General features: G+C 51.8%; 1 protein-coding gene across 1 annotated transcript in view; it reads left to right on the top strand.

The window, feature by feature from the left end:
• The window catches only part of NDUFA10 (NADH:ubiquinone oxidoreductase subunit A10), a 53,440-nt gene that overhangs the window by 25,759 nt on the left and 10,049 nt on the right, over positions 1-17,632 (top strand). The window contains exon 9 of the mRNA XM_027590821.1: positions 1,682-1,790. Coding sequence (XP_027446622.1) covers positions 1,682-1,790 — 109 coding nt within the window. The remainder of the gene's footprint in view (positions 1-1,681; positions 1,791-17,632) is intronic.

The following is a 17,632-nucleotide window of genomic DNA, read 5'->3' as shown; positions in this document are numbered from 1 at the left end:
TAGCCAAGTTTAAACAAGTTGTAGACAGTTGCAGCAGATTATTTTTTTAATATTCAGAAACAGTTGGAAGCCTATTGGTTGAAAGAGACAGTGTGTTGGGGGTTTCACGGAAATGGTACTTCCGCCGGACGGGGTATAGATGGCGCTGCGCTCTGTGCGTCGCGCACCAGCTCCCGGCCGACAGGTTCTTTCCAATTGCCCAGAATGTCGTAGGCTTTTCAAACTATTGAGGAAACCAGTCATACTCCACCTTGATGTCTGTTAACATTTAAAAACACTGATTTTCCTTTTTAGTGGAAATTGTTTATGCTGAGATCACTTTAAAAAATTATCTTTATAAAATAAGAATGATTCTATTCGTTAAAAGTAAAGAGGCATGTACTTGTGCATTATCTACGCTGCTTACAAAGCTCTGTCCTCTGAACAACTTCCTGGGAGGGCTGAGAACGAGCCCTGCTCGTGGAGTACGTCCGTTGTAGCCAGTTGTGTGATCGTGGAGATACGGGAAGAGACGGTTCCCCGGGTGCATTTCCTCAGGTGCTATTTGTTGCCAGATTATCAGTCCATGTAGGAGTGACACAGTTTGTACTGGTGACAAGCAGGACGTGCCCATTCCTGCTCTCTGCTCTTGTTCAACCTGCCGCAGGTTCTCCATGCACCACGGTCCTCGGTGGGAGGGGCCTGAGGAGCACCGGCCCCGGATCGGATCGGGGCGTTCTGACTGTGGTCGTCTGCCCCGGCTGCCAGGGGGCACTGGCCTTGGGAACGTGGGTCTGGACTCATTTTATCACAAAGTAGCTGAAAGCCAGATGCATTTAAAGAACTTCCATTTGGACCATTATAAACAGAAAACTTCTTCTGCCATCATAACTCATTAATGGGAAAGTGGTCGTTTAAAGTAATTATTTGCTTTGTTTTGAGCCCTTAAGAGAGGAGACTTTATTTAAATGTTTCTTTCAAAAAGCCCCAAAAATGCTTTTCATCTTCTAGTGGTCATATTCAGACTAAATTTAATTTGAAATAAGCAGTTATAGCACAGTATAAATATTTTAGTGTTCAGCAAAGTAAAATGGTGAAACAAGGAGCAGATCTGATAATTTGTATTTGTCGGTGCTGAGCGAGGCAGAGCGTGAGACCTTTCCAGGCGAGGGTGCGCCCGGCCGTCCTGTGTGGGCCTGCTCCACCCTGTGCTCCTGACTCCCCTGTGGCCCTTCTGCTCCTGGAATCTGCCCGGTAGGGCAGCAGGATGCTGTGTGGTAAATCTGGAGGGACTGGAGTTACTGGCTGCCTTTCCCTCAATAGTCATTGAATTTGCACGTTTACTGAGGGCTACCTAAGTGCCTGGCACCACTGTGGATGGCGTGGGGTGTGGTGTTTTATTGATGCTATTCTTGTGTGTAAAGCACAGTGTCTCCCAGACCTCATCCATTCCGGAAAGGTGGTCCTCTGTGATGGCTCAGGCTTTTGGAAGACTCTCCTTCAGGTTCTGAAGGTCACGTCAGAAAAGCAGCTGCACACAGACCTCATGGTCTTTAGGATGAAGGTTTGCGTCCAGAGGCTGCCTGGGGATGAAGGGCATTTATTTGGAGGCACTTTTTTAAAAAAAAAATCAGCTTTACAGCTTATTTTGTTATGTTTGTTTTGATGGTTTAGTGTGATCTCTATTTGTCTTATTTTGTAGGGTTCAGAATAAGCTGGAGGTGCTGAATTACACAACCGTTCCTATCTATCTCCCGGAAGTCACGATTGGAGCTCACCAGAGTGACCGTGTCTTCCAGAAATTCATAGAGGTGAGGTTTTGAAGCCAGGTGAGCTGTCTGCTGTGGGCCCCGTGACTGGCACCAAGGTCATGTCCCCAAAAAGTGGCTTTTGTTTTTTGCCTGTTTGTTTTAGTGAAAGAGCTTCCTTTTCATTGAAGTAATTCTCCCTTCTTCTCCTCACCGTTGGATCTAATGCTGGCGTAGCTCCTCCCTCAGCAGGGGAGACGTGTGGCAGGCGGCCTTCTTTGTCAGTGTGTTATCTTGATAGGGACATGCTGCCTGATCTCTAGCTCTCGTCTACATTTCTTCAATGTCAGATTGTACTCCTTATGGTATGTCCATGCATAAAGAATGGAGACGTGCATGTCTGCAGGAGGTCTGCAGAGCCGGTGGGAGAGCGCAGGGGTGGGGCGCGGAGCCGGGTCAGGATGACGCAGGGCTCAGGAGGTTCTGCCTGTGTTACTGGTCTTCTCTGATTTTCATACCTTTTTAGTGAATTATTTGTTTTCAGAGTTGTTTTTGGAGAGTCATTTCAGGCAAAATTCATGAACTTAGAGGACACTTATAAGTTGTGTTGTAGAAGCCAGCAGATGAGGGAGAGATTTCTCTGGGAATCCTGACATCAGTGCAAGACTAAGGGCACGATCCATTTCTACATCAGCTGTGGTTGGGTTTGTTATCGGCAGATGTGTGAAAGGATTGTATTTAAATTAGATCACCAAGCTGAGCAGCCAACATTTAGGTAAGTTTAAATCTTAAATGTTTTTGCATTGCTACAATTCTCTGACGCATGCAGGTTGCTTGAAGCCCTGATTGGATGTCCGAGTATATCCCATTGCTTTGCTATCTTACTTGAGATACTTGGCATTTTTTTTAATAGAAGCTCTTCTGGTTGTTTTGGAAGTGATTGTATTCACTGTAGGGATTTGGGGAAGTACACAAAACCAGAGGCTGTCACTCAACAGTCCCCACAGTTGGTATGTTTGGAGGTCTCTTCTGACAACTGTCGGCGTACAGGTGCGTGGCACTCCGCAGGACGGTGGTGGCGGCTGTGCTTTCCGGGGCCTGGGCTGGCTCCCCCCTGCCGCTGGTGCCTCGTGTGCACCGACGTCCTGCTGAGCCCCGTGTACGAGTGGCCTCATTTTGTTCTGTGTCATCACGACTGCCACCTCCGTCTAGGCAGCCACCATGGTGCTTGGATTGGCGCTCTGGCTTCCTCTGCCTTCCCCATGTCTAGTGAGCTTGCGTGCAAAACCCGTGGCCCACCCTTCCGGCCCTGCCACCGCTCCCACCGCTGGGGCCCCCGCCAGGCCGTGGGACACTGGCAATCTGGCTTCCAGGGAGCCTCCTTCCCCACCGCAGCCCCGAGGGCGTCCGCCGCCATCCCCCCGAAGTTGTTTGTTGGTCCAGAGCACCGGTGCTGCGGGCTGTAAGGTGGCGCAGGCACGGAGGATTTAAAATCAGATAAATACTCAATTACCTAGTGAGAATTTTTTGCCCTTTTAAATTTTTAAAAAATTCATCTGATTCTGTCAGTGTGTCGATTTACTGATAATAGGTCTTTAACGTCTCTTACTTTTGGTGACCTCACTTTTAAACGAGCAAGCTTAGAGATTTTGGAGTCACTGATATGTGGTGATGATGAGTAATTTTTTCTAATGCTCTCTCGTTTATGAGTGGTGCTGGCTTTCCACTTGTGTTACTGATAAGGTTTCCTCTCTAAATGTATTCAGTTTTTCTAAATGTAAGCAAGGGATTTGGCGTGCAGCTGTGACCCGAGTGGGGAGGGGCCTCAGATGAGTTGAGTGGCTGAGCTCTGCTCGCTGCAGGTTCTGTGGGCACCAGGCCCTTTCATCTGGTCTTCCCACACATTCACAGCCTTTGTTCATCAGTGCAGTTACTCTTTCCACTGAACACTTTGTGAGAGCGCGCCAGGGGCCACACTTGTCCTAGACACTGGGGACATGGCTGCCCTCATGGGGTGTACATCAGAGTAGAAGGAAACAGTAAAACAGAGAATGTGTTAGATGATGGTGACGGGTGCTATGGAGACAATTCAGTCCCCAGAAGAAGGTAGGGCAGAGCCTGATGAGGTGGGGGCTGGATTTGGAAAGCCTGAGTCATGCTCCCGGAGCCCTGGAGAGCTGTGGGAGGTGAGGGGAGCCAGTGGGGTACGGTGGGGAAAGGCCCAGGTGGGGAGACGGGCAGGGATGGAGGTGAGGCATGGCATTTCCAGCACATTGCAGACACAGGGAGGAGGCCTCCTGGGCCAGTGTGAGGTCTCTGCAGCAATGGAGGGGAGGGTGTGTGTGACATACTTCGTAATGGGAACATTCTGGTTTCTAACCCGACATTGGATTGAATAGGGGCATGCATAGAGGCTGGGAGGCCAGTTAAGAGGCTTAATAGGAATGTAGGCCAAGGGGTAGTATGAGCTTGGACCATGATGGTCATCACAGAAGGTTCAAGAAGTGGTCAGATTATGGGTACAACCAGCGGAGTCTGTTGAAACTTCTTGGAAGAGAGGAGAAAGTAAGCTCTTTGCTGGGTTTTGGCTTCGGGAACCAGAACTCGAGTTGGAACTGGCAGGTGTTGCAAGACGTAGAAATACAGGTTTCGGGGAAGGGTGAAGAATTCGACGGACCTGTTTGAGATGCTTATGATACCCACAAAGAGGTGTTGAGCAGGTGGTTACATGTGGTGAGCTGGGGTTTGCAGACAGGAGGGAGTTGTCAGCGTGTGACCAATGTTTGGCGTCACGGTGCGGGTTGAGGTCACCGGTGGTGAGGACAGGTAGAGAAAGGAAGAGCGTGAGGTCAAGAGGTTGAGGGACAGCGGAGAACCAGACCACGGCACTGTCTTCAGGGAGCGTGCATTCGCGTGTATGTTTATTTCAGTCATTGCATTTACAAGTGGGGGATTGGTGGTACCTACAAGGAATTTCTTCTCTTCGTGGATGGCTGTTAGTGAAGTGTAGTTTTGTATATATGTCTTTGTGTATAAGCAGGAAAGAGTGAGCCGGATTGTCCCAAGAGAGTAGGACTGGCCCCCAGAGCACGTGAGACTCTCATCATTCTGCAAGGGATTGGGTGGGGGCCGTGCCCTGCCGTCGAGAACAGGTGGGGCTTGTGCAGCAGCCCAGGCAAGACCAGGTATGGCTCCTCCGTGGTGGAACAGCCTGCCACGCCATGGAGGGTGTTCTTGCAGTGGGTGGGACCTCCAGGCAGCCCTGCTCAGAGCAGGTAAACTCCCAGCTGAGCCCCAGGCCCAGCCATCGTAATGGACACACAGGGACTGTTAGAATTACCTCTGTATGGAAAGTGGACATTTAAAAGTCCCAGTATGTAAGAAGGAAAACAGGGGCATGCTGGCAAGTCATGACAGCTCTGTTTCTCCCTAATCTTTATACTGCCTTTTCTTCCCCTTGCCTTGATGGGTCTCTAGTTCATGGGCGAGTAGAAGGTGCGGCGGTGGCTGTCCCTGTCTGCTTCCTGCTCTCATGGAGGACGTGCTCAGTAATTCACCAGCAGGGGTTATGTTTGCTGTGGATTAACGTAGATGCTCTTTCTTAAGAACTTAAGGAAGTTGCATTTTATTATTAGTTGAATTTCGGTCACGTGTGGGTATTGAGTTTTATCACGTGTCTGCCCTGGATGATTCTTTTTTCTCCTTTTTCTGTTCACGTCAGTTATATTGATTGATTTTCTAATGTGAGACCAACCTTGGTTTTGTGAAGTAAGTCCCACTTTTGTGTGTATTATCCTCTTTGTGTGCAGCTGAACCTAATTCACATTTTAAAAAATTTTTTTTAATTTATTTTATTTTATTTTTTTAAAGATTTTACTTGACAGAGAGAAAGCAGGAGAGCATGAGCAGTGGGAGCGGCAGAGGGAGAGGGAGAAGCAGACCCCCTGCCGAGCAGGGAGCCCGATGTGGGGCTCGATCCCAGGACCCCAGGATCACGACCTGAGCCGAAGGCAGTCGCTTAACCAACTGAGCCACCCAGGCGCCCCTAATTCACATTTTTAATTTAGGACTTTTATACCTATTTTGTTGAGAGACTGGATGATAAAATTTCCCTTTCTTCTGACACGCTCCTGAGAGTGATCGTATTGTCTGCATCGTGCTGACATCAGCACTCAGTTGAGAGGGTACCGTCATTTCTACTCTCTGGAGAGTTTGTGCAAGACGAGCATCACGTCATCCTTCAGTGTGACTAGGATTGACTGGTGGGGCTCCACTGGAATATTCTCCACTCTGGATTCAGTTTCTTTAATAGACGTGAACTATTCAGTATTCTGTTCCTCTTTGGGAAAGTCGTATTTATCAAGGCATTTTCTGCCCCCGTTGCATTTAAATTTTCTAGTTTCTTGCATGGAGTTGTTTAAAATGTCCTCTTTTGTGCTTTTAACTCGGTCAGGCCTGAGGGTGCCCATCGTCCCCGTCTTCATCCGAGTGGCTGGTCCTGGTGTTGCCCTTCTCTGCTCTCGGAAGGGGCTTGTCATTCAGGGACCTAACGGGTGTCACGTATGTTACACATTCTGGTGCACTGATGACTGTTCTTTATTTTTTCTCTTTGCTGTTTTTCAGACTTCTTAAGATGAATAAGGACATCGTTGATTTTTCACCCTGTCTTGCTCTTGAACAGATGCGTTTCAGGCTGGACATGTTGCCCTCTGGATTTGGCTTGATCTCCTAAGTCTTGATGTTGGGTTTTCCTTATTCAACTCAGAATATTTTCTAATTTTAATCTGATTTCTGTTCTGACCAATGTGCTCATTTGAATTATACTGGATAACTTAAAAGCAGTTGGGATCTTTCTAATGACCTTTTTGTTAACTGATTTCTGGCTTAATTCTACTCTAATCACAAACATACTTTGTATAATTTCAATCCTTGGATGTGTTTGAGACTTACTTTTTGGATCAGCATTTGGTCAACATGGTGACATTTTGGGGTCTTGGAGGAGAGCGCCCCTTCCTCTGTGCTGTGTGGCGTTCTGCTGGAGTCTCGAGGTGACATATGTCGTGGTGGGGCCCACGTCGCCTTCCTCCATGCTGGTCTGGGTCTCCTGTGGGCCTGCTGTACAGCCTCTGTGCAAGTCCCCCGCTGTTGGTGGACTGGTTCCTTCCCGTGGTTCTGCGCGGTTGTGCTTCGCACATGCCGAGGCCACGTGTGTAGATGGAGCGCTGCTCTGTGTGCCCTGAAGCCTCCCTTGTTGTGGGCGGCGCTTGTCCCCAAAGTCTGCTTTCTTCACTGCCAGTGCGGCGCCTTCTGCTGTCTTCCCTGGGCGGCCTTCCCGCATGGCTGTGTGTCCAGCAGGCGCTGTGCACCCTGAAATGCTTGTGCCTCGCATTTCATCCCATCTGCATACTGGGACTGTCTCTCTGTCCACATGCAATGCAGCTGCTGATGGGCTTGTGTCTGAGTAGCTCCTCCTCCTCAGTGTTTTCTGTGTTTCTGCTGTCTCTGTTTTTTCCCTTCTGGCCCTCTTTTGGATTAGGGGGTTTTTGTTGTCATTCTGCTTCCTCCCTCTGTTCGCTTCCTAGCTGTCATTCTCTTAATAGTTTTTAATAGCCAGTCTGGTAATTAAATATCCATCCTTGATGTATTGAAGTCCACGGTGAGCTAGGTCTCTAGTTCCGGAACAGGGGTCTCGGGGCTTTTTCCTCTGTTTGCCCAGCTCTTGTCTTGTGTGCTGTTTTTGTCGTCTGTCTCACTCCCCCGAGCACTGTGGGCCCCGGAGACACGATGCTCATCATTGTCTGTGGTCGGTGCCCCTGCAGCTTTGTCCAGGGCTCCCCTGTACCCACCCCGTCCCCCTGCTGTCTGTGCTCTCACTCCACAGCCTGAAGAATCCTGGCTGACAGAAAAGTTTCTTCTTAAATGGTTTTCATGATCCTCGTTTTATCTGTTTTTTACTTTGGAATGTTTCAAATTTACAGAATTAACAAGAATAGAAAAATAACATTGGCTGAACCATCGTGAGCGCTCAGGATGCTCTCTTAGCTGCAGTCAGTGCAGAGGTGGTTCTCAGCGTGGGGTGCCTGCACCAGCCCCCCCCCCCCCCGGCCCTCGTGGGGACGCAGGCTCTCGTGCCCCAGGCCAGGCCTCCCGCACAGACCTTCTGGGGGTGGGGCCCAGGATCTGTTTGAAGGAGAGAACCGTGGCTTTAAGGTGTCCTTCTTGCAGATGGACATTCTCCTTCACAACCGCAGTGTAGCTGTCAAGGCCAGGAGGTTCACGTTCATATGTTCCTAACTCTACTCCGTAGACCCTTCAAGGTCCCCCGTTGTCCCAGAGATGCTCTGTAGAGCGGAAAGACCTGGTGCAGGAGAACTTCTGAGGAGGGCAGGACGGGCAGTGTTTGAAGGTCCCTCCGTTTGGTGTTGTTTGCTCTTTGCCCACGACTAGGCTTCAGCTGCCTGCCTTTTGTAGGAGCCTCATGGAATTGACCGTGTCTTCTCAGCCCGGGCCTCCCCTGGGCCCCTCACGGGTCGTGCCGATTCTGACCGCTTGGTAGAGGTGCTGTCTTCACTGTCAGTTGCTCTCTTACTTCTTGTAATTTATGTATTTTCAGGGGAAAGTACTTTGAAACTTGTGCATTTCCTCATCAGACTTTCACCCAGTGGCTCAGTTATTACTGTGACGGTCGCCAAACTGTCGCCTTCCTAGTTCTGTCAGCGCCCCTCCAGTACCACTTTGTCTCACTGTAAGCGAGTGCTCTCTCTTGTCCCTGGACATCCACTTACTTGGTTGTGTCGCCGCGGACTCCCAGGGTCGCCTCTTTGGCCCATACGCCTCTGTTGGCCTCTGCCTCCTGGGTGCTGGCGACTGAGCTCGCAGCAGCACCATCCGCCCCGGGGTAGCACAGCAGGGTCCGGCCTCCTCGTGCCCCACTTGTAGGCTGCTCACAGGGCGAGAGGTGTGGCGCCCACGGCCTCGGGGTATGTGCTACCGGAGGTCACCGGCGTGTGACCTGTGGCACACAGGCTCATGTGTCACGGTGAGCACCTACGTCCCAGCCCCTGCATGTGCATCTCTACTTTTGTCTCTTCTCTGCTTGGGGTCCCTAACATTCTTTGGCTGACATTTGTCTCAGTTTCCAAAAAGACTTGCTGGAACCTCTCCAGTGTGGCCTGCACTCCTCTCCGAGCGCTCCCCTTCTTGGGTCCCCAGTCGGCCCTCTGGGCCTTTGTGCACATTCTGTGAGCAGGTGCTCTTCCGTGTGGTTTCCATCCTGTCTCTCCGTGAGCTTCAGCCGGGCATGTTCTTTTCATGGGGCTTCCAAGGCACTAGTCTTCCCAGCTCTTTCTCATCTGCTCCTAGACCTGCCTTTCCTTGTTTCTGTGTTTAATTGTAATCCTAGCCTGTTCGATTCTAGAATTTCCATTTTTTATTATGTCGAGTTATTTGCTGAAATTATTTTGTCCCCTGATTCCTGAGCACATTCGTCACAAAGTTATCTGGTAGCCGCACTGTCTGGACCTCTTTTCGATCCGTTTAAATTGCCTGGCTCTCCCCTGCTCCTTTCACGGTTGGTCATTCTGGCCTGTTTTTCCGTGTGCCTTGTTTTCTTTCCTTTAAGTGCCGGTCATCGTAAAGATGGCTGGACGCTCTGGATGGCATTCTCTTACCTTGAGAGGACGCAGACGCTGTCTCCTGGCAGCACTGAACTTTGGGCAGGTTGCTGGAGGCCATCCCCAGACCAAGCCACCTGATGCCCAGCGTAGGTTTGTGAGGTCCGCTGGGCTTGCCCTTTGCGCTTCCTGAGGAGGGCGAGCTCCGTGGGGCCCCGCCCTGGGGTGGGTCCTGGCCTGGCCCCCTGTCTCCAGCGGCCCTTCACCTGTGGGTCTTTGGGCTCCCAATTATCCCTGCAGGAGTGGGTGGGTCCTGGGGAGGGGGGCCTTGCAGGGACCAGGCAGCCCGTCTCTTCTGCCTTCTGGGACCTGGGACCTCCCTGCCTTGGTGCCTTTGCACAGGTGCTTTCCACACGGTGCCCATCTCTCCTCGTGGCTCAGGAGGGGCGCGTCTTCTGCATCGGTCCCCCAGGAGCTGAGTATGTTAGCCATTTTAACCACAGGCATGCTGGGGGGATTTGGCAGTTTTCCATCATTATTGTGTTCCACGTGTTAATGTCTTATTTTTAATTTGTGAGTATTAAGATAATCTATTCTATTGGACTTATAATTTTAGTTAAATGCTTAGAAATGCTGAAATTTTTAATTAATCTTTAAAAATTTCTAAGCATTAAAAGAATTTTAAAAACATGTAAGCATGTTAAAGAAGCACTTTTAGCACAGTGTTAGATTTGCAGAGAAGTTGTGAAGCTGCTGGAGAGTTCTCGTGTACCCTGCACCCCGTTTCCCATGCTGACGTCTTATGTGAGTGTGGTGTATTGTGGCAGGGGACGGACCCGCGTCTGTCCAGTACTGTTCACTAGAGTCCATACCATATTTGATGTCTTGTGTCTCCCTAATGCCTTGTTTCTGTTCCAGGACCCCATCCAGGGACCACAGGACTGAGTTGTCATGTCTCCAAAAGCTCTGTTTGGCTGTGGCCGTCACATTTCCTTGTGTTTAGTCTTTATGACAGTTTTAAAGAGGACGGTCAGGTATTTTATAGGCTGTCCCTCAGGTGGGGTTCGTCTGACGTTTTTCTCAGGATTAGCCCGTTTTTGTTTTCAGAGAGGTGAAGCCCCGTTCCTGTCACATCACGGACCGCACACACACCATGTCACTGCTGGTGTCGGCCTTGACCCCCGGCTGCAGCCGGGCAGGTGCCGCTCCCTTTGCAGGAAGTGACCGTGCGTACCACAGGCTTTACAGGTGCCCGCTGAGTGGGAATTGTGTGAACCTTTAGAGGAATGCTCATGTTTCCAAAGGAAACTCAGTTGTTTGATATTTAAAAAAATGATAAATTGAAATTAGAATGTAAATAACAGTGACCATTTGTCCTCATTCGCAGAGTGTTCTGTTTGGACATCCGTTGTTACCACGTGTCCCTCTGGAGAGCACATGGTGGGGATATAGTGGTGAGCGACACGAAGCCCTTGGGCTGATCTCACACGCAGCTGCTGCGGGGCTGGGGAGATCTGTGGCTCCCAGAAAAGGGGTCCCTGGCCAGAAAAGGGATGCGGAGCTCCCATCTAGAAATGCTCGAGGAGGCCGCAGGTACGGCTGGTCTGCCTCCGAGACACCTGACACGCTGGTTGGTTTCCTGCTGGCAGACAAGTGAGCGGTGTGGGGACGTTCCAAAGAATCGTTTCTTTCAAGAGGAGGAATTGTTTGGTGTTGGAACGGAGGCCATTCTGTGGCTGTTTCCTGGAACAGGTGCGATGGTGGGCGCCCTTACGGCGTGGACCCTCAGAAAACGACTCTCTTGCTAGGCTCTTTCTCATTTTCTAGGAAAAAAAATATTTTTAACGTTGAAAATGTGTTTTAGTCAGACTCCACCAACAGCATGAAAAGTTTCTATAAACCTGACTCACGTAATAAAGGTAATAAAATTACTAAAGCCACATCTCGTAATTTCACGAGGAACTTAAAATGTATCTGCAGTGTGCTTACATAGACACTTAGGAAACAGGAGGGTGGTGCTCTGCCGATTGTAATACATCCATGACGTATTCATATTTTATAGTAGACTATGAACTTGCTGGTACTTGTGGTTCAGAATTATTGGAGAGCACTTCTGATTCTTGGAAGCAGGAGCAGTGTGCTGACCTTTTTTTAATTAAGTGTTATAGTGTCCCTTTCTCTTTTAGGATGTTTCTGCTCTTTCTGCCTTTGCTCTTTTGGGTCGGGGTTTAAATTTCTTTTTTACTTACACCAGCACTTTCTGAATCTTGTGGATGGGATACTATTTCTTATATTTTTCAACGGCTTCTTTTTCTTTAAGCATCTCAAGTATAGTTCCTTCGTCCTGCATCTGGTAATACCAGGTTTGGAGGACCTTCGGACTGCGTCATTTATTGTTTCCTCTAATTCTTACCTATGGGGGCTTCTTCCCTTCTGTGTTCTAGAGACTCTGGACACTAAGTTCTTGCTTTGTGGGCCTCTCTCCGTGGGCACTTAGTGAGAGTCCCTCCTAAATACAGGATGCCCAGTTAAGTTTGAATTGGGAGAAACAATGATGCTCTTTTGGTGTGAGTATGCCCCTGACATTTCATGCACCGGGGCATCCAACGCTCTTTGGTAGCTCTGGCCCTTCCCACTCCTGTAAGGGCAGTTTGCTGCTGCCAGCCCCGAGACTCCTGACCAGCAGGGGCCCCGGGCCCCCGACGTGGTGAGACTGGAACCCCCACCCCCGTGCGAGGACAGACCGTGGCCGCGGGTTCCCCAGATGGCAGCTGAGGTCTCCTTGCAGGGTGGGGGCTCCCTTCCCTTCTGCCTTCCACGGAGGGTGCTGCCCTCCAGGAGCTGTGCTTCGGTAAGGAAGCCCCTCCCCGTGCCCCACCACGCACGGACTGGCAGCTTTGCCTTCCGTCTCCGGGCAGCTCTTCCCACGTCCCCAGGGCCATGGAGGCTTCAGCTCGCCACTCTGGTTTTCAACCTGCTCTTCATTTCTAGCCCCTTGTGATTTCTTGCAGAGCTCAGCAATGCATTTAAAAGCATTTCTAGAGGTTTTATATCAAGGGCTTTTTCAGGGCTTTGGGGCTGTTATTTTGCCGGAAAGGGAAAGCATGCCTAGCAGGGCATGATCAGAGGGGGCTGTAGGGAGTGCCGTGAAGCCCGGGTTGACGTTTTCATGAGGCTGTAAGCCAGTGCGCTGTTTTGAGAGAGAGAGCATCTGAATTATGTGCGGGAAGGATTGCTCTGCTTGCCAGGTTGGATTCTGAGGGTGGGGGCAGAGAAACGGAGGGTGTTCGGGGAGTCTGCGTGAGAGACTGGGGGGTGGGGAACATGGCTGTGACCCCCGGGGCAAGCCACGTTCCCTTATCCAAGAGCCCCTGTATACAGTGCCAGTGTTGCCCTTTCCCCAGAGTCAGATCTGTTCTTATGTTCAGGTTTACAGCTAAATAAGCAATTGTGGAAGGTTCCAACAGGAGGGTGCTCAAGGGAGGGACGCGGCTGCAGGGGTGGGGACGGGTGCCTCGGCCGGTGCTGGGCGTGCTGTTCGTCTCACTGCTTTCCTTCTAGACCTGTGGTGGGTACAGGGCTGGGAGCAAGTGTAGACACACTAGAAACTGTACTCTAAAGTGGACGGGTTGTGAGGTGCGAGCTGGGCTGACGGATCACGGGGGTTTGTAAGAGCAGAAGCTGCTTGTTCGGACGGTGGCTTTCATTGTGGGGCCTCAGGCACACTTAATCATGGACATCCGTTATTGACCCTATGTTCACTGAATTCACTGATGAACTGGATGAACCCAGAAAGGGTGGCTCGCTAGAGAACTTTCCAGCGGACAGCCTGACACCCCAGACGCCTGTCCACCCCGTCCGCATGCCGGAGTGGCGCTGTGGTCCAACCCGCGTGCCGGCCACGTCCTGGTTGTCAGTGGCACCCCCCGCAGTGGCCGTCCCAGGCTTATAGAGTATGAGGACCGCTGGGAACGCAGGGCACCGCCCCCACCCCCGGCCTTTTACATCTGCCCCCGTGCTTTATTTCAGCAGCCCACCCGGAGCGGTACAGCCCAGGCCTCCTTGTCAGAGAAAGACTCCGCCGCTTTCATGACATTTAATTAGATTCTGCAGTGACAGTGACAGGTGCTGTCAGCATAGCTGTTTGAACCGACTGCTGACCCATTCGACGCGGGGGGCTTGGTGGGGAGCAGAAGTGCCGGGGCCACCAGAGCAGCTGCCCCTTCCCCCCCCACCCCACCCCCGTGTGCCAGCCTGGGGCCTGGGCCTGGGCCGGTGGGCCGGTGGGCCGGTGGGTGGGCAGGCCTTCCTCCTGCGCACTGTGCCGGAGCTGCCGCAGGAGGGGGAGGGAGGGGTGGGTGAAGCGAGCGAAGCAGGGGAGCTCCCAGAGCCCGCAGGCCCTGCCACCCCCAGTCCCTGCGGCTGCCAGCACGGCTCCTGTTTACATGCCACGGGCAGGTCAGGGCAGTGCAGACTGCTGGACCTTGAAGGGAGAGTTTGGATAGAGTGGTAGAAATAGGCTTTCCCATATTTGGTTGGGCCGTTGTTTTATTTTGAAAGGCTGAGACGTTCTCAGTCCGTTTATAGGCCAAAGGACGAGAGCCCGTAGGAAGTGAGGGAGAAGGTGCAGGAGGGCCAGAGGTTGCGGGGGCCCGGAACGGATCCCGGGCGCGCCAGGCGGGTGTGGCCGCCCCCGGAGGAGTGGCACAGAGTTCCCACAGGGCCGGCCCACTCCTGCGGGAGGAGCCACCGAGAGGGGGAGCGGAGCCCCACTCCATTAGACCAGGGTGGAGCAGGCTCTTTTTGCGTCAGAGACACGCCCTGCTGGTAGAGAACCTGCCGGGCGGGGGAGCGAGGGGCCCAGCAGGCTCAGGCCAGCGCCCGGCCTGTACGTGGGCTGCTGGTTCCACAGTCTCTGGTCCCTGAGTGAACCTCACTGGCGCTCCTTCCAGCCGCAGGGGTAGAGGGTAGATTGTAGCTGTTTGACTTCCTGCAGTTACATTTGCGTGCGTGTTTAGCATGGTGTCCACACGTGATGTGATAGCTGAGGAGTCTCTGGGGATAGTTTCCCAGAAGGCGTCTTGACGAGCTGTTACAGGTAACACTCTGCAGCTACGGAACGTTCCTGGTGTCACATTTGCGCGGTGGTTTGTGTCCCTGTGGATCCTGTCGCCTGTGTGGCTTCTCTTGGAAGCCAGTCAGTGGGGACGACAGGAGGGCAGTGCTCACCCCCCCACACAGTGGCCGTGGAGGTGACCCCCATAGACTCTGGACCCCTGCCCCATAGCTGGCCTGCCTCAGTGTGTTCGGAGGGGTCAGCTTGAAGGAAAGCAGGCCCGTGGTGGCCAGCTGTGTCCGGCTGCCTGTTTTGGGTCCCCCAGCCTGAGCCTCGCTGCCCACCTGAGCTGAGGGAGACCCTTGGGGTGAACATTCCCACTTCCTCCCATGGCTGGGCAGACTCTGTGGCACCAGGGCCCGCGTCTGGGCGGTGTCCAGGTCACGGGATTCGTTTTGCTTCTTGGGGTTTTGTGATTTTTACTTTTGCTTGTCCTCGTAGAATCTGAGGTGCCATTTGTCCTTGGGCACAGCAGTCTTACACCCCTAGAAGTGGCCTGTGTCTCGGGAGCTGATGGACTGAGGGTTCAGCTCTGTGTTTCCTTCCTGCTCTGACGGCCTGGAGTCAGGCACCCAGTTTCCCACTCAGCACCGAGGATGGAGTTTGTGCAGCCTGTGTGTGGCAGGGCCGCCGCTCACTGCAGAGCAGCCCGTCGCCAGGAGCTCTCCTGGGCCAGTTGTCCATCTGGTGCCCCTTCGCTGCACAGCCAGTGCAGATACCATGCGGAGAACTCAGGGACAGACCCAGTTCCTGTGCCCTGCAGGCTTGCCGACCAGTGGGAACCACACACACGTGAGCATAGCACATGCTGTAGTTCCCAAATTCATGGTGGGGTTCAAGTGTCAGATGTCAAGAATCTCGAGATTTACAGGATGATGGTTTGCCAAGTAGAAGAGGGGCCTGGGGTCCCTTTCCAAATAGAAGAGGGGCCTCCCCCCTGTTTTGGGGGAGAAGGAGCAACATTTGTGAAGGCTGGAGGCAGGGTGGCTGGTTTGGGGGTAGCGAGTCATGTATTATGTGAAAGCAAAGGAGAAGAGGTAGAAAGGACTTTTATCAGTCCTAAATCTATGATGATCCGTGGGCTTTATTTGGGATTACTCATTGATTACAAGAAATCCTCTGAGGTGAAGCAGTGGGGCCCAGAGGTTAGTTGGCTCAGGGTAGCACCCTAATGAGGGAAGATGTGGAGGACAGAAGTTCGGGGTGATGGTTCGGAAGACGTTGTCCTGGCCGGTGAGGGCTTTCCGTTGGCAAGTAGCAGGTACGCAGCACGGGCTAGATTCTTGGAGGGCCTTGATGCCCTCGTGCTGGTTGGCAGTAAGAAGGAGAGGACCTCTGGAGGGGTGGCTAGGATGGAGGGGGGGTGCCTAGGACAAGGGGGGCCTGGGGCAGGGATGAGAGTAGAGAGGCAGGGCTGACGGGGAAGCTGTGCACAAGGACAGCCAATTTCGAGTGTTGGTGTATGGGCCTCAAGCTGCTGCCACAGGAAGGCCGGGTTATTCTTTCCAAGTGTGAGTGAGCCGCCAGGCGCAGAGAGGCTGTCTGAGCTGGAGGCCAGCACGTTCCCTGGAGGGCACATATACCGGGCTCCAGCCCGTTGCAGCCCCTTGTGCACAGCAGCAGAGGGCTTGCTGGGGCGGACGCCGTGTGCGCCTGGGTGCGGGGTCCGTGCGTGACAGCGTGGGGGGTGAGCATTTCCTGCTTAGCTGTGTTGGTGACCCAAGGGTGCAGACGAGTGAAGCCAGACCTTTTCAGGACAGAAGGGATCTAAGATTCCATGTGAATAGGATTTGTAAATTTTGGTTTTGTGTTGTTGATCCTGTGACCTGGGTGTTTGTTCCGCTCTCTCGCTGCTCTGGCCGGAGTCAGGGTGGCTTTCATGCGCCCATCATGCTCCAGGTGACTGCCTGGGCAGTCTTAGGTTTCTCCCGAAGGGACGTTTGCAGAGGGACACGAGTGTCTGGAGTCTCAGAATATCTATCCATACGTTTCCCATTCACTCGGCCCCTATTCTGTCGTTGGAACGGACCTGTGAACACTCCCGTGAATGCTGATGTGTACATAGCAGCCTGCTAATTTTTTCAGTCATTTTTCAAACACTGTATTTATTGGGTCACTTTTTATTTCTGTGCAGTCCTGTGAATTGGTTTCTGCTTTAGCGATTCGGTGTCTTTTCAATTTAGGGAGGCCAGATGCTATTAAGATACTGTGCTCCCTCCACAAATCCGATTGTGTCCGAGACAGTTGCCAGGACGACAGAGTCTTCGCTTTCTCTCCTGCTATTTTTATTTCTTTACTATCGCAAGTTGTTTTTGTCTCAGCACCAAGTTAGCATCGTCTAGAATAGCGATGCTTCCTAGCTGGAATATGTTAACGCCGTGTGCTCTTGCCTCTGTGGGGTTCACTTGGATAAAGACAGACTCGCAGTAAACGGGAAGCCTCGGGGTCAGTTGACCTTAGCCTGCTGACGGAGAAAGCTTCCTAGATTCCTCTTGACGTTCAGGCCTCAGAACTTAATTTGGTACCTGTTTTTTGTGTTAAATTACGGATTCTCCGTTTAGAAGTTGTTCAGTTGAGTGTGAGAGGAAATGCGTGGGGTCTGTAGTTGCCCTTCGCTCGCGGGCCTGGAGGACATGCTCATGTATGCTGCTTCTGCAGCTCTTTGCGGAGCGCGGGACTGAGACTCATCGGTCCGCGTTCCCCGTTGTTTAGCTTCCTGCGTGTGGAAGATAACATGCATCCCCTGGGCAGGAAAGTTAGTGTAAAACATGGACTTCTCACCGGGTGCTCTGGGTTGAGTGTGGTTGCGGATTATCACGTGCTGTCTGGGGCTCTGCTGGTGCCAAGTCACAGGGTGACGTCCTCGCAAACAACCTGACAAACCACGGGTGCCCGGATTTTGCGGTGTGCGCCCTCAGTTCTTCTGTTTGAGAATTTCTAGAAAGAATACTGTTTTCAGGTATTTAAACAAGGGCTTGAGTTATGAGCTTTTCCACTCACAGCTAATATGAGTCATTTAAAGTATACGATACTGTAATACTTACGGCAATGGATTTGGCAGCTAAATATGGATGTATTTGTAACAAACCGTGGTGTTTGTGCTAAAAATAGAAGATACTTATTCTTAAAAAGATGGCTTTTGAAAATTGTCCTTGATAAAACAAGATTGGGGGGTT

This window comes from Zalophus californianus, chromosome 3 (genome assembly GCF_009762305.2).
Source record: "Zalophus californianus isolate mZalCal1 chromosome 3, mZalCal1.pri.v2, whole genome shotgun sequence".
NCBI classification, from domain to species: domain Eukaryota; kingdom Metazoa; phylum Chordata; class Mammalia; order Carnivora; family Otariidae; genus Zalophus; species Zalophus californianus.
Note: the sequence above shows the minus strand (reverse complement) of the source record. Positions and strands in the feature narration are given on the sequence as shown.